At 60.2% G+C, this 13,118-nt stretch overlaps 4 protein-coding genes across 4 annotated transcripts; all 4 read right to left on the reverse strand.

Moving 5' to 3' along the window:
* Positions 1 to 1,657: 1,657 nt before the first annotated feature.
* LMJF_32_0350 (conserved hypothetical protein) lies at positions 1,658 to 3,070 on the reverse strand (the record flags this gene model as incomplete). The annotated part of the gene is made up of 1 exon (XM_001685296.1): positions 1,658 to 3,070. One exon carries the CDS (start codon positions 3,068 to 3,070, stop codon positions 1,658 to 1,660), a length of 1,413 nt encoding a protein of 470 aa, XP_001685348.1.
* Positions 3,071 to 4,158: 1,088 nt separating this feature from the next.
* LMJF_32_0360 (conserved hypothetical protein) lies at positions 4,159 to 5,259 on the reverse strand (the record flags this gene model as incomplete). The annotated part of the gene is made up of 1 exon (XM_001685297.1): positions 4,159 to 5,259. One exon carries the CDS (start codon positions 5,257 to 5,259, stop codon positions 4,159 to 4,161), a length of 1,101 nt encoding a protein of 366 aa, XP_001685349.1.
* An 816-nt stretch (positions 5,260 to 6,075) lies between these two features.
* On the reverse strand, positions 6,076 to 8,283 carry LMJF_32_0370 (conserved hypothetical protein; the record flags this gene model as incomplete). Its single annotated transcript, XM_001685298.1, has 1 exon — positions 6,076 to 8,283. One exon carries the CDS (start codon positions 8,281 to 8,283, stop codon positions 6,076 to 6,078), a length of 2,208 nt encoding a protein of 735 aa, XP_001685350.1.
* Positions 8,284 to 10,856: 2,573 nt separating this feature from the next.
* LMJF_32_0380 (conserved hypothetical protein) lies at positions 10,857 to 12,170 on the reverse strand (the record flags this gene model as incomplete). The annotated part of the gene is made up of 1 exon (XM_001685299.1): positions 10,857 to 12,170. One exon carries the CDS (start codon positions 12,168 to 12,170, stop codon positions 10,857 to 10,859), a length of 1,314 nt encoding a protein of 437 aa, XP_001685351.1.
* Between the last annotated feature and the right edge of the window lie 948 nt (positions 12,171 to 13,118).

Below are 13,118 nucleotides of genomic sequence, written 5' to 3' on the forward strand. Positions count from 1 at the left end.
GGGGAGGGGAGGGTTTGAAAAAAAAAAGAGAGCAAAGAAGAGAGGGATGGGAAGCAGATCAAGTGCACACGCACACGCGTGCACGCGCAATGGTGCGCGCCACTGGAGGACCTACACGAGAACCGAAAAAGGGCACAACAGAAGCACTAGGGAGCACAGACGCGCCCGAGGCATGAGGCACATGTGCGCTCCTCTCCTCCCTTTCAAGCTCTCTCATGCAACATATTTGAATGGGGGCTGCGGTGGCGGATCCTATATCGATGCACGCCCTCTTTGGCGCCTGAAGAGACGCTGCTGCTTCAGCGTCCACCCGGTTCTCTATCGCTCTGCCGAGGGAGTGAAGACACAGGGTGCATGACAGCACATGTGCGGCCGCGCGCTGGCCAGGAAGGGAGAAAGAAGGGCACAACGCAAGCCCGACACACAAGCGGTATGCAGAACGCTGCATTCATCCTTGTCTTCTTTGAGGGGGTTGAGAGATATGAAGGGCGTTGGAGGGGGCTTATGACGTGTCGCCGATGGCTCACACAGAGAGACGACAGGAGAGCACAACGAAAAAAGACGAGTAGAGGACAGCGTACAAGAGTGAAAACAAAGAAAAGGAGACGGTAAAACCAAAGAACAGGCATGCGTCAATTGCTTTCTCTCTCTCTCTCTCTGAGCGTGTGTCTGTGTCTGTGTCTGTGTCTGTGTCTGTGTCTGTCTCCGCCTTCATCATCAAGTCATATAGAGAGAAACAGAGCCATGCCGAAAGACAAACAGCGAGGGAGGTCGAAGTGGCGTGGTAGTATCTGTACATCGAGCACGGGCACACGGAGATGGGAAGAAGAGGGAGAGGAGCAAGGAAGGGTGGGGTGCAACCCAAACAAAAAAACGTGTTGTCACACACACAAGCACGCACGCACGCACACGCTCACGCACACAAGCACAAGCACAGATAAAACTGCTTTTATGTACATATCACCGCTGCGTTCACAACGTCGTGAGCTCCGAGCGCGAACGGGGAACAGAAGTGCTGGCAAGGAGGGGAAGAGCATAGGGGCGTAGAAGGCAAGTACGAATAGGCGGGCCAATGAAGTGAGAGAGTCGCGCATCCGCGGCAAACTAGAGCACAGGAAAAAGAAAGAAAAGGAGTGCGAGGGAGCCGCGACGATGTCTTTGCTCAGAAGCCTTATTTTGACATGAGCGTCAGCGTCAGTGCCCCGTGGTCGGAGGAGAGGTTAGAGAGCGTGCGACACGCACCAGAGAGACAGGGGCGAAAGCGGCAACAAATCTCGCCCATTGGCCCATTGTCTATCTGTATGTATGTACGTACGTGTGTGTATGTATGTACGTGTGTGTGTGTGTGTGCGTGTGTGTGTGCGCGAAGGGTGGTGGAAGGGGTGCTGGATACCTGTCGGCAGGCAGTCTGGCAAACACCCGCCTTTATTCATCGACACTGCACCGGCAATCCACTCACCACCAACAGCACCACAACATTCTTATCTTTTCGGGTCTACATGTGCACGCACAGATGCGCCTCTCGAAGCCACGTCATCTGTTTTCTTTTGTTTTCCACCATTTTCGCCGACACACCCCTCTCGCCGCAGCAGCTGGGGAGCACCCGGTACGCTCAGAGTCTAACAGGAGTAAGTGCATCAGTGTCGGGTGCGCCCTCTTAGGCAGCGAGCGCCTTGGCCGAACGGCTGGCGGTCTCCGCATACACGCGCTTGCTGTTCGCCTTCAGCTTCTGCTGAAACTCCATAAAGCGCTTCATGTCCAGCTCGCGATCCTGGTTCGTCGTCATCCACATTGCAGCCGAGGAGCTGTACGTCGGCTGCTCAGGAGCGGCAGCCGCGGCAGTCACGGCGGCCTTCGGCTCATTTGCCCCGCACTGCAAGCTCTCGTTGGACGAGGCCGCGTCGATCTTGACGGTGCGCTGGGCCTTATCGGCCTTTGCCACGGCCTGCGGCGTTGCCTCTTTCGCGAGGCCGGTATCGTAGACGTTGTAGGTACTGCCAGGGAACTGCAGCTCCTCCTCCACCGTCTCCCCGCTGCCAATGTTGTTGTTGAAGCTGGCGCGAAAGCGGGTGGATTGGCCGCCCACAGCACTTCGGCTCCCTCCGTTCAGGGACGATACCGGCAGGAACACCATGCCGGTTCCGTATGGATGAGCGTTGTAGCTGGTCAGACGGCTCTTCTTGGCAGACACCATGGCGGGATCCACCGTGGACGCGTTGAAAAGCCCGCTGGGCTCGCGCTGCGTGTCAGTGCCGAACTTAACGCCCTCCTCGGGGTTAATAACCTTGCCAGTCAAGCCGAACGCCACGGAACCGTGCGGCGAGGCGCTGAGGTGACGCGCCTGCACGTTCACGTCCAGGCAGTGGCCGCAAACGTGCGGCTGGTTCTCACAGTTGTCAATCATCTCTCGTGTCTTCTTCTTCTGCGTGTGCATCAGTTGGCGTAGCTTGTACACCTGTTCGCGGCTCAGCGGGTCTGAGGAGGCGGCGGGGTCCTCGTCCACAATGTCCCTGATGCCCTTCAGCATGACGTGGAGATCGTGCTCAGCAGAGCAGCGGGAAGCCGGCGTGGCAGCGCCGCTGCTGAGGCGCTGCTGCATCGACTCTTTCGACGACGGTCGCGTCGATGCTGGGGAGTCGGTGTGCACTGCCGAGACCGGTTCCCCCTCCTCCTCGGGTAGACCGAGGGCACGCCGCTCCTCACGCAGGGCCGCCTCCTCGCGCAGGCGTTCCTTGTGCTCCAGCAACACCAGCTCCTGCAGGCGGTCACGGCGACGCACCGGCACCAGTTCCGCAGCCAGCGCCAGCTCCTTCGCCTCACGGCGCTTCGTGCTGCTCAGGAGCTGCTCGTCCGGGATGAACTTGCCAGCGTTCTTGGAGCTGTCCAAGAACGCCTTGGCACGAAGGCTTTGGTGGAGGCTCTTCATATAGAGCTCATCCTTCGACATCCCAGGGCGGTCCAACGCCTCCATGGCGGCCCACATCGAGGCGCCAGCGTTGAAAGACTTCTCCCGTGGCTGCTGCGCGCAGTAGGAACACCGGCAGTAAGCATGGCACTGGTCGCGGATCATCTTTGTCGGGGAGGGAAGGGAAAGTGAAGTTGGGCGAAGGGTAAAACGGCTATGTATAGATGGAAGGAGGCGCAGTTATGCGAAAGAGGCCCTCTGAGGTGGATACACGATGGACAGGGAGCGCTTCGTGATGCATGGAACAGCAGAGATGCGCCGGTGGGCATGTGTGGATGGGCATGTGGGGTGAGGGCGGCAGCCATGCAGCATGCACCAGGAGAGAGAGATGAGGAGTGCAGAGAGCGAACCTTGGAAAAATACACAGCGTTATGCACAAGCACAACAGAAATGCGGAGACGGCTTTGTGTGAGCACTTGGCGTTAGAGACACACTCGTTTCACTGCACCGGCTGCGCCGCTGCCGTGCGGCGTGTCGATGAGAAGCGATACAGGCACCGCATACATCAACATCCACCGTGGCTTTACCTCACATGCTAGCTGCATCTAGTACACAGAGTTCAGCGCACTGATGGCGCGCCGCACACATGTCGAAGCCCTTCGCAAAAAATCGGCAGGCGTACGAGGCCTCTTCGCACACTTCACACCCCACCCCATCATCACATCTTATTTTCTAGTGACTCGCTATACACACGAGGCGATGATCAAGACGCGACCGAGAAAGAAGAGCACCGCGTGCAATGTACATCAAGAACACAAGCCAAGCACAAACGCCCTCCCCCCTCCCCTTCACCTTCGCTAGTGCGGGGGGGGGTGTAAACACGGGAAAGAAGCGTGAACAAAAAAAATGTCAACTGCGGTACATGAGCGAGCATCACCATACAAAGAACCGTAGGCACGTACGCACAGTTGTGCGTACGTGCGTCTGTGCTTCATCAGCTCCACGGAGAAGGGGCGAAACAAGGCGAAAAAACATCATAGGAAGAGGAGAAGCGAGTGAAGAGTAGTGCGTGCGTCGGTTCGTGTGCGTGTGCTTTCCTTTCCGTTGATCTAAAAACTCGTTCACTGAGAGGGAGACGATACGCCCTGCGGCAGAGGACAGAGAAAGAGCACGGGGAGCGGGAGGAGAAATAATACATGCGCGCATCACCACACACAGTGGGCAGAGAGCAAGGAAACAAGAGAAGCTCAACCTCAGTGGCACGCGGCGCAGCTCGCTTGCTTCTCATCGGCGGCCAAAGCAGCTGCGGCGCCAGGCGAGAGCCCTGGAGGACGCTTGGCGCTGCCAGCACCGGCAGCAGCGCCGCGCTCCACCACCAAAGCATCCGAGTCCTTCATGGAAGACTGAGACACGGCAGCCGACGGCGCCGTTGGCACCCACACAAGACCGGCGCCGCGGGGGTGCGCGTAGCTCGTGCGGATCTGCGCCAGCGACGAGCCGAAGGCGTTTGGCTCTGTCCCGCTAGCAGCCTTGCCGGTGGCAGCGCCGTTGTCGCTGGTCGGCGCTTCAGCCATGCCATGCTGATGCAGCAGCTGCTGCAGTGCGCGGCGGTTACCGGTGTGGACGGGGTCCGCGGTCACCTTGCGCACGTCATCCAGCGTGTCCTGTAGGCGGTGAGAAGCATGGCACTGCGCCGGCGGCTCTGCAGGGCAATCGTGCGCCATCGCATACGCCTCGTGGATCGTAAAAGCACTCGGAACGAAGCTGCCCTCGCCGGCAGCTGTTCTGCCGCGGCCCTCCGTACCAGAGGCCGAGTACCCCATCCTGTCAGCTATCGAGCCACTCGTGTAGCCCTCCGGCACCGGCTTCGGACCACGAGTAGTCGGGCTCGTGGCGTTCCGCTTGAGTCGCTCCGCCTCCATCGTTGCCTGCGTCCGGGCCTTGTACTCCAGCATGAGAAGGCGCTCCAGCGCATCTAGCTCCGCTGCTTCACGGGCCTCGCGCTGCTCCGCCGTCTCCTTCATCGAGCCGTTTCCACCGGCCGTCTGCGAGGCGCCAGGCCCCGCCGCACGCGTGGAGCTGTTCCGAATCGTGTACTTGTTTCCTTCAGGTACGCCGTTGCGGCCGCGGGAAGCGTTGAGGGCTGTCTGGTTGACCGGCACCGGGTAGTCGGGGTCAAAGGACGAGACACCGCCCGGCCCACTGCTGTGGCAGCAGCAGTTGCAGCCGTTGCGCTGCATCGTGCCGCTTCGCTGGAAAGCTGCCTGGCTCGCCGCCAGCTTCTTCGCGTTGACGGAGCGGCGGCTGCAGCAGAAGTCGCACCCGCAGTTCTGTTTCGGGTAGGTGCTCTGCATGGCGGTGGCAGACAGGTTTGCGTGTGTGTGTGTGTGTGTGTGTATCGTTTCGGGGGTGGGTGGTGTTTGGTGAGTTAAATATGAGTAGGGATGAGAAGGCGCCGCGTGGTTGGACGAGGAGCAGGGCTAAAGGTGAAATTGTGAGAGCAGACCTGACGCGTGTGCGACGCGATGCGCCGCACCGTTCGGGAGGCGATTTTTCCGTTTGAGAGGGAGAGAAAGTGGGGTGGAGGGAGGCAGAGAAAGTGTCGTGCGTCCACACCAAAATTCAAGGGTCATCAGTGCACATGCACACCATCAAGAGAAGAAGCAGGGAGCCTCAGAGGGCACCAGCCTCAACAAGGCTTCAAATATGCACACACACGCACACACACACATATATATATATATGCACACGTCGGAGAGGTAAGAAGACCGGCGTCCACTTCCTGTTCTGTTCTCCACTCAAAGGGCATCCACTTGCAGCCATAACAGCACAAACATCAAAAGAGGGAAAGGAAAACAACAATGCGGCTGCGGTATTTTGAACTGCGGCCCCCGCACACCTGCCCACCGCCAATTCCCCCGCTCTTGGACTCATCTCGCCCCGCCTTCCAGCACACGCGCACACAGGACAAGGCCCGCGCAAGACATGAGAGGGGATGCGATCGGCACCTACCTGCCGAGAGGGAACACAGAAATAGCGATGAAACAAGAGTCAAATGCACTCATAGGAGACCAGGAACGAACACACACGTACACAGCGCGCTTGGGTGCGCGCGTCCTGATATACTCGGCCTCACCAATCCGCAAAACCTGCCGCTGCGACGGGGGCCTTTAGTCCAGTTTCCGACTTGTGCGGTGGCGCATCGTAGCCGGGGCGGCTGGCAAGTTGGCACTGCCCAGCGTCGGGTCCACGTGTGTACATGTGGCCTCAACATGGGACATCTCCTCTACCGCGGCAGCGGCATCGTGGCTTCGCTCTGTGCGCTCCGTGCGAGGGCCCGGTCCATAGTCGAGCAGAGGGCGCACCAGGGTGCTCAGCGTGTGGATCACCGTCTTCGTCGGTATCACGACGCTGGCCGGGCCCGTCTCCTCGAACGCGTGCCACTGTGACACAAAGAACTGCTTGAAGAAAACGGCGCAGATAACGACCACAAGCACTAGCAGAGCAGGCGAGGTGAGCACATAAAGTAGCTCGTTCCAGCCCAAAATGAAGAGGGCTGGAATGACCCAGGCAGGAAGTCGCTGTTTGCCCGCCTCGATAGTTCGCAGTTGCAGCTGTGTCGTGAAGTCACACTTCTGCCTATATAGCTCGTAGGCGCGCACGGTGGCTTGCTGGCTGAGCAGGATGCAGTCCGCTGCGGCACCAGCCTCTTCTCCGTCGCAGTCGGCAGACCTCACAGGTACATCGTAGGGGTACTTGGGGGCGGTGTCAAAGGTGCTGTAACTCAGGTAGAAGGCCGCCTCGGCGTCGTTGTCGTTGAACAGTATTCGGTGTCGGTCTTGCCTCACACGGCGAGCCGAGCGGCTCTGCGGCAGAGCCGTACCAGCAGCATCAGCGCCGATGCCGTCGTCGTCGGCCGCCGCCACCAGCTTCAGCCGGAAGTAGAAGAGGCTTCCCAAGACCACCACGCCCGCCTGCGTAGCTGCTGGCACGGCCTTCTGCAATCCCTTGGTGGTGGCGAAGAAGCGGGCGGTGCCGTCGCTGTTGTGGGTGAGGCTGCGCTCGAACCCGGCGTGCATCGTGTCGCACGCGCTGTCAGCCATGGAGACCATGCGCGACTTCACCTTCTGGAAGAGCGCGTCCGTGACGATGTTCAGCACGTTGAGCCGCGTCGTGGGATCCTGGGCGATGAGGGCGACATAGCGGCCGTAGAGATGGGCGCGCGGCGGCATTGCGGCGACCTCCGCGACCACCTCGTTGACATGCCTGCTGAGAGAGCGCCAGAAACTCCGAACAAGTTTCTGGCACGCAGGCGAGTCCATCCGCTGTGCCCCGACAAGGTGCGCTGCGTCTCCCTCCACGTCGTTCACCTCTGCAGCCTCTGCGGCGCCGGGGCCCTCGCCTGCGCTGAATGGCAGTGTCTGAGCTGACTTGAGCAGCTGGCGAAGGCTCTCCTCGACGCTGTTCAGCACGCGCGGCTCGGCGTTCGACAGCACTTCGGCGGCGATCGCCTTGGACAGTCGGTTCAATACACGCATTGTGGCGTTCACTAGCTCTGTCTCCAGCTCATTCGCGTACTGCCCCACGACGTCGCTGTTGTACAGCTTTGTCTGCCGATAAAAAGAGGTCAGGCGGGTCTCCATCTCTTCGTCCAGGACCTCCGACAAGCGCAGCAGCATCTCGCCGTGAAGCAGCCTGTCCTCGTAGTTCCGAGCGAAGTGGCGGAACGCCTTGAGCTCCTGCATCTTCGCCTCCTTGCACCGATGCTGCGCCAGCATCTCACGCTGCGTCGGAATGTCCAAGTCCTTACTCGTGCGGATCGCCTCCCAGCAGCTTGTCAGGTACGCCGGCAGCCCCTCGAGCGGCACGCCGCGAAACATGGCGCGGTGGGAAAAGAGGTAGTCGGGGCACTGGCTGTCGCTAAACCAGCGCTGCAGCGTCTCCACCGAGGTCATGAACTCCGTCTTCTGCAGCTTGTAGTGGGGCATCACGTAGTACTTCAAGTGAAACAGAGCATCGATGCTGGCGCCCGCAAACTGAGCTGGCCGAGTGATGCCCTCCCAAATCGTGTCGAAGGACTTGCGCACCGTGGCGAGACTCGGTGCTGGGTCGTCCTCGGTGAAGTCACGCAGCACGATGAGTAAAGTCGGCTTCTCCTCTGCTTCGTACTTGTCGTGGCTGAAGAGCTGCAGGTTGACCTCGAAAATGGTGCGCAGTAGGTTCAGGTTAGCGGCGTTGAAGCGGCCAACGTCGACGGCCCACATGTTAATGATGAGCGTGTCAGCGATGCTCAGCCCGAAGAGCGAGAGTTGGCGCTCAAAGCACTGGTCTTCGCCCCGTTCCAGTCCATCGGTGCCCTCAAAGTCCAGCACCAGCATAAGAGACGCGGTGCGCGACGCACCATGAGCACCGTCTGCAACGTCCTTGGTCGCAGCAGCAGCAGCAGCGCGGTTGAGGCAAGAGCTGCGGTCCGCGGCGCCGGAGGCGAGCCGATCTGCGACAACAGCGGCGCTGCTGGCTTCGACCCCGGCCAGAGCATCGTTGGCGCGTGCCATGAAAGCGCCCTTCGTCGTCTGGCCACGCCGCACCGCCTCATTGAGCGTCTGAAAATCTGTGCCAAAGAGATGATTTAGCAGCGTGGACTTGCCGCTGCTCTGCCCGCCGAAGACGCCGACGACGTGGTAGTTTACGCCGATGGCCTCGAGAGTGCTGTCACCATCGCCGTCGTCCGCTGTCGCTGCGCTGCCGCTCTGCGAGACGCTGGGTGCCACAATCGTGGTCAGGTACTCCTTTAGCCTTTTCTCGGAGTGGAGATGGCCGTCAGCGTCGACTAGATGAAGGCTCATCGCTCCTCTCTGGAGCCTGGGAGAGGAAGGGATGAGAAAAAAATGGGGGAGGTGAGGGCTGCTGCCTGAAGGAGACAGCGAGTATTGAGAGGAACGCCACAGCGAGAGCGAGGTGGGGCACGATCGGCGATAGTTGGAGGGCAAGAAGAGCGCCGCAAGGAAAGAGGACGAGAGTGTGGGGTGAGGCCGCGGCGAGGCAGCGTGCAGCTGCGGATGTTGCTGCTGCTGTTCTCTCGGCGGGTCTCCTCCTGGACCGAGCAGAAAGTTCGATGTTCACCACTTCAAACGCGAAACGGGACGACGACGCACAGCTGTGGCTGAAGCGAATGAGGGAAGAAGGCAGAGAGGGCACACTTGGGGCGCGCCACCGCTTCAGTCGTGTTCCGGAGCGCGCGAGACTTTTCGCTGATGCTCGCTTGTGTGTGGCCGAGTGTTTGATAGATGGAAAGGGGCGCACTCGATGGAAGAGAATATCGAAGATGGAGCAGCAGCTGACTCAGTTTGTGACTGTGTGTGTGTGTGTGTGTGTGTGTGTGTGTGTGTCGAGGTGTCAACGTGCTTTCGTTGCCGTCCCTTTCGTTGAACACAACCGCAGCAGCACCAGCAGCAGAGAGGCATGAAGAAAGGAAAAGGGACGAGGTCATAGGGAGTGAGGATGTGCGAGAGAGTGCAATAAGTGGCTACACAGGCGATGCGCGCTGCTTGGCAGACTGGATGCATCTCAGCAAAGATAGCAGGGGAGAATCGGGTAGCGGGGGGCGAGGGAGGGGGGGGGGGGGGCGAAAGCAGCGCTCATGGAGCATAAACTAGGCCACACGAGGCGCGAGTTCGTGAGCGGCATGTCTTTCTTTTGGGGGATAGTGGGCTCGCCCTCCATGAACGTCACTGTCGGCCGCTGAGCTGACCTCCTCCCCCACAGGTATAGCACACACACACACACACACAGAGAGAGAGAGAGAAGGCACAGCTGATGGGACGCAGGGGGGGGGGCAGCATCAGGCACAGCATTGTATGCGACTCTCCGGCAACGCTTCGCTAATGTGTGCATGGACGGTGGCATCGCACAAACGGAAATATATACAAGAAAAAGGGGGCATCACAACGGGGTGAGCGAGCACGTCTATCGGGAAGGCATAACATAACAAGAGAAGACAAAGTGAGCGAGAGAGAGAGGATACAAGTTCGAACAACATGCGGGTCATGTAGGAGAGAGAGAGAGCGGTGACGAGAGACGGCGGTGCACGGCCGCGAGTGGAGGTGTCCAGCAAAACGCGGGAGGCGAAGAAAAAAATGCCTGTGTGCGTGTGTTGCGTGCGCATGCCTTCTTCTGCGCCTTCCAGAGGTCGGGTAGCCGACTGCTGCACCTCACCTGCAAGAGAGATAGCGGTGCCAAGGAAGCGTACAAGCTTCACACATACAGAGCAAACACAGAAAAGAAATATGCACACCTACCTCACGCGTTGTGGATCTATGCGGTCCCCGTATACACACACGTTCGCCGGAAACAGAAGGAGAGTGAGACCATCCTCTCGTGTGAGGCGAAGAGCAGGAACACTGATGAAAGAGGCCAGCCACCCAATCGCAGCAGCACGCCCCGCTGTTTCTCCCTCGCCCCACGGGATCCTCTATAGGGGTGTCTGTGTGTGAGTGGATGGGCCTCCGTGGCGGCGCCTCCCTCACGCTTACTCTCCACATCACAACGCGAAGAAAGAAACAGTACAGCTACAGATAATACAAGGTGCATGCGCGTACCATCACGCACTTCGTGCGCCTCCGTGGGCGTGGCGCCTGGATGATAGAGAGTTAGCCGGCAAAAAAAACGTCCCCGTGCACGTGTGGGTCTCTTTCGCGGAAGGTTCGGTGCCGCTGGCTTAGAGCGGTGGCGCCGCAGGAAGGCAGAGCCTTCACCATGTTCAACGAGGCAACGCAGCCGGGCAGGGGGAAGGAGGTGCTGGAGATGAGAAAGGAGGTGCAACATGATAACAGAGAGTAGCAAAGCGTATCTATCACACCCAAGCTAGCAAACAAGACGCGGAAAAGCCGGCCGCCAACCCAAGATACAACCGATGGGGCGGCCAGCCGCCGCAGAATGGCGAGCCAGCAGACTACTCGGTGAAAGCATCGTTGCCAGTGGTGCGCCACTTGGGGGTCTTCTCTGGGAAAGGTGCACTGGGGCTTCGCGACGAGGCTGGCACTCGTTGCACTGCACCAGACGCCTCCCACTCGGCAATGTAACGGGCACGGCGGTCGCAGTAGACGTCATCCGTGATGAAAACTTTGCGGCCAAACCGAGGAGAGGTCAAGGGCACGGAGGTGGCGCTGTGGCTGCGGAATTGCGAGGACCCACCACGCACGCACTCGGGACGGCCCTTCCCTGCACGGCATGCGGCAGCGAAATCGGCACCAGCGGCTGAGACAGCACTGCTCGGCTGCGGTGGGTTAGTAGGGGCTCCTGCAGCAGCGTCACGCTCTAGGCACTCCAGCGACTTCTCCGGCTTAGCGTGACCGCTCGCCGCATCTCCCCCAGTCGTCGGAGAGATCAGACGAGATGTCGGCTCGACATCAAGCGACGGCATCGGCACTTCGCACGCGGGTGGAGAACGGGGGAGCCTCACGTGATTACGTGGAGACTGAGAGGAGTGATGCCCTTGACATGCAAAGGACGGACACCAGATCCATCCCCAGTGCCACTGCCCGTGCGCGGAGGAGTTGTGAAAGTCGGCGCAGCAGGTCGCCAATGGAGCAGGCCCGTGGCTGCACACTCTCTCACGATGCTGCCGCTGCGGTAATGATTCACGGCCGGGGTGCGTTGGCGGCGGCGGCAGCGGACGTTTTTCTACCTTTGGCAAGGGCTCTGGGTACTCGATCTTCGGTTGCGTCGACGGTGGTACAGCATGGTCACTGTCCTTGCTGTGACTCGGTAGCGACGGCGGTTGCTCCTTGCGCTGCGGTGGCGGCGTCGAGAGGCAGGCGCCCGCGGCAGGGTCGGCACTACGTGCCCTCTGGAGGGAGCAGGCACGAGGGCCGCAACTCCTCCGCCGATCCTCCCGCGCGTCGCTTAAGGCAGCCTCCATGCGCAGCGTCTCGCGCGCCCGCTGCGTCTTGACGATCTCGTTGCGTCGTGCGTCGAGCTCAGCCTGCAACATGCGGCGCCGCGCCATGTATTCGTCATCCACCGCTCTTTGGTAAAAAGAGTTGCGCTGGCGGCGCAGCATCTCTGCCGTGTTAGACTGGTAGGAGTTGCGCCCGCCGCCACGGTGGCCACGCGACCCAAGCACATGGGTCAGGGCGGACCTCCACCGCCGATCGGCGACGCGGGCCTCCTCGCAGCGCTGCTGAAGGGCGAGAAGGTCTGCCTCTTGTAGCTCCGCTTGCTCAGGAATGCACACAGGGCAACGCCGAAACGAGTGCGGGCCCATGTGAGCAGTGGCATCGATGTGACGAGCCCGACCGCCATGGGGGGTGCCACTGTGCCGCGCGCCTAGACTGCTGCTCTGTGCAGGAGAGGACTGCGACGGAGCCGTTGGACCGCTGCCGTGGCAACGGGTGCAGGTACATCGCTCCTCGCAGCAGCACGGCGGTCTGCTCGGTTGTGGCACGGGTGGCCTCCAGTGAGAGGCACGGCAGTGACACATGCACGACTCCGCCGACGGCATTGCGAAGCGAGGGGAGGCGGAGCGACGTTGATTGATGTCTATAGTTCGTGTCTGATGCCGACAGAGATGCCGCGAATGGAATCTGTGTTGTGTGCGTGTGAAGAGCGAAGAAAAGCGCGGAACGGATGGTGTGCCCCTCAACGGGCGAGAACGCACAACAATACCGCAGGGGATGATATCGGCAGCAGAGCCTCCCGTTGCACGAACACCGATAGGTGCACGACCGCAGCAGAGGGGGAAAGCGACAGACAATGTCCACCAGGAAGGAAAACCGCAAGAAAACAGCGAAGAGGCGTGAGCGTCCGGAAGATGCAGGAGACGGTGTGCCCTCCACCTGAGTTCCGGGCGTTGTCGCCTCCGATCCTTCTCGAGCGTGTCACCAGAGCCGCGGGAAAAGGGAAGGAGGGAAGCCGCGGCTACTTGAGTGCGCGCCGACGCGTTCATTTTGCGCGCCTATGTCCGAGATGTGGCTGGCACACCTAAATACACGCAGGGCCACCTATCGCGCGTGTCGACGCGTGGAAGACGGCAGCAGGCGAACTGAAATCCGTCCTCCTTGCGCACAGGCGCTGGAGCGGGCGAGAAGATGGCAATCTTCGACGGCACTCGGGGCATGGGATTTGCGCAACGCTGCTTTGCGGCCGCTGACGCGGTTGCTCCTGTTTTTTTTGTTGTTGTTGTTCAAAAAGCCGAGACTCCCTGAAGACGAGA

This window comes from Leishmania major, chromosome 32 (genome assembly GCF_000002725.2).
Source record: "Leishmania major strain Friedlin complete genome, chromosome 32".
Classification (NCBI taxonomy): domain Eukaryota; phylum Euglenozoa; class Kinetoplastea; order Trypanosomatida; family Trypanosomatidae; genus Leishmania; species Leishmania major.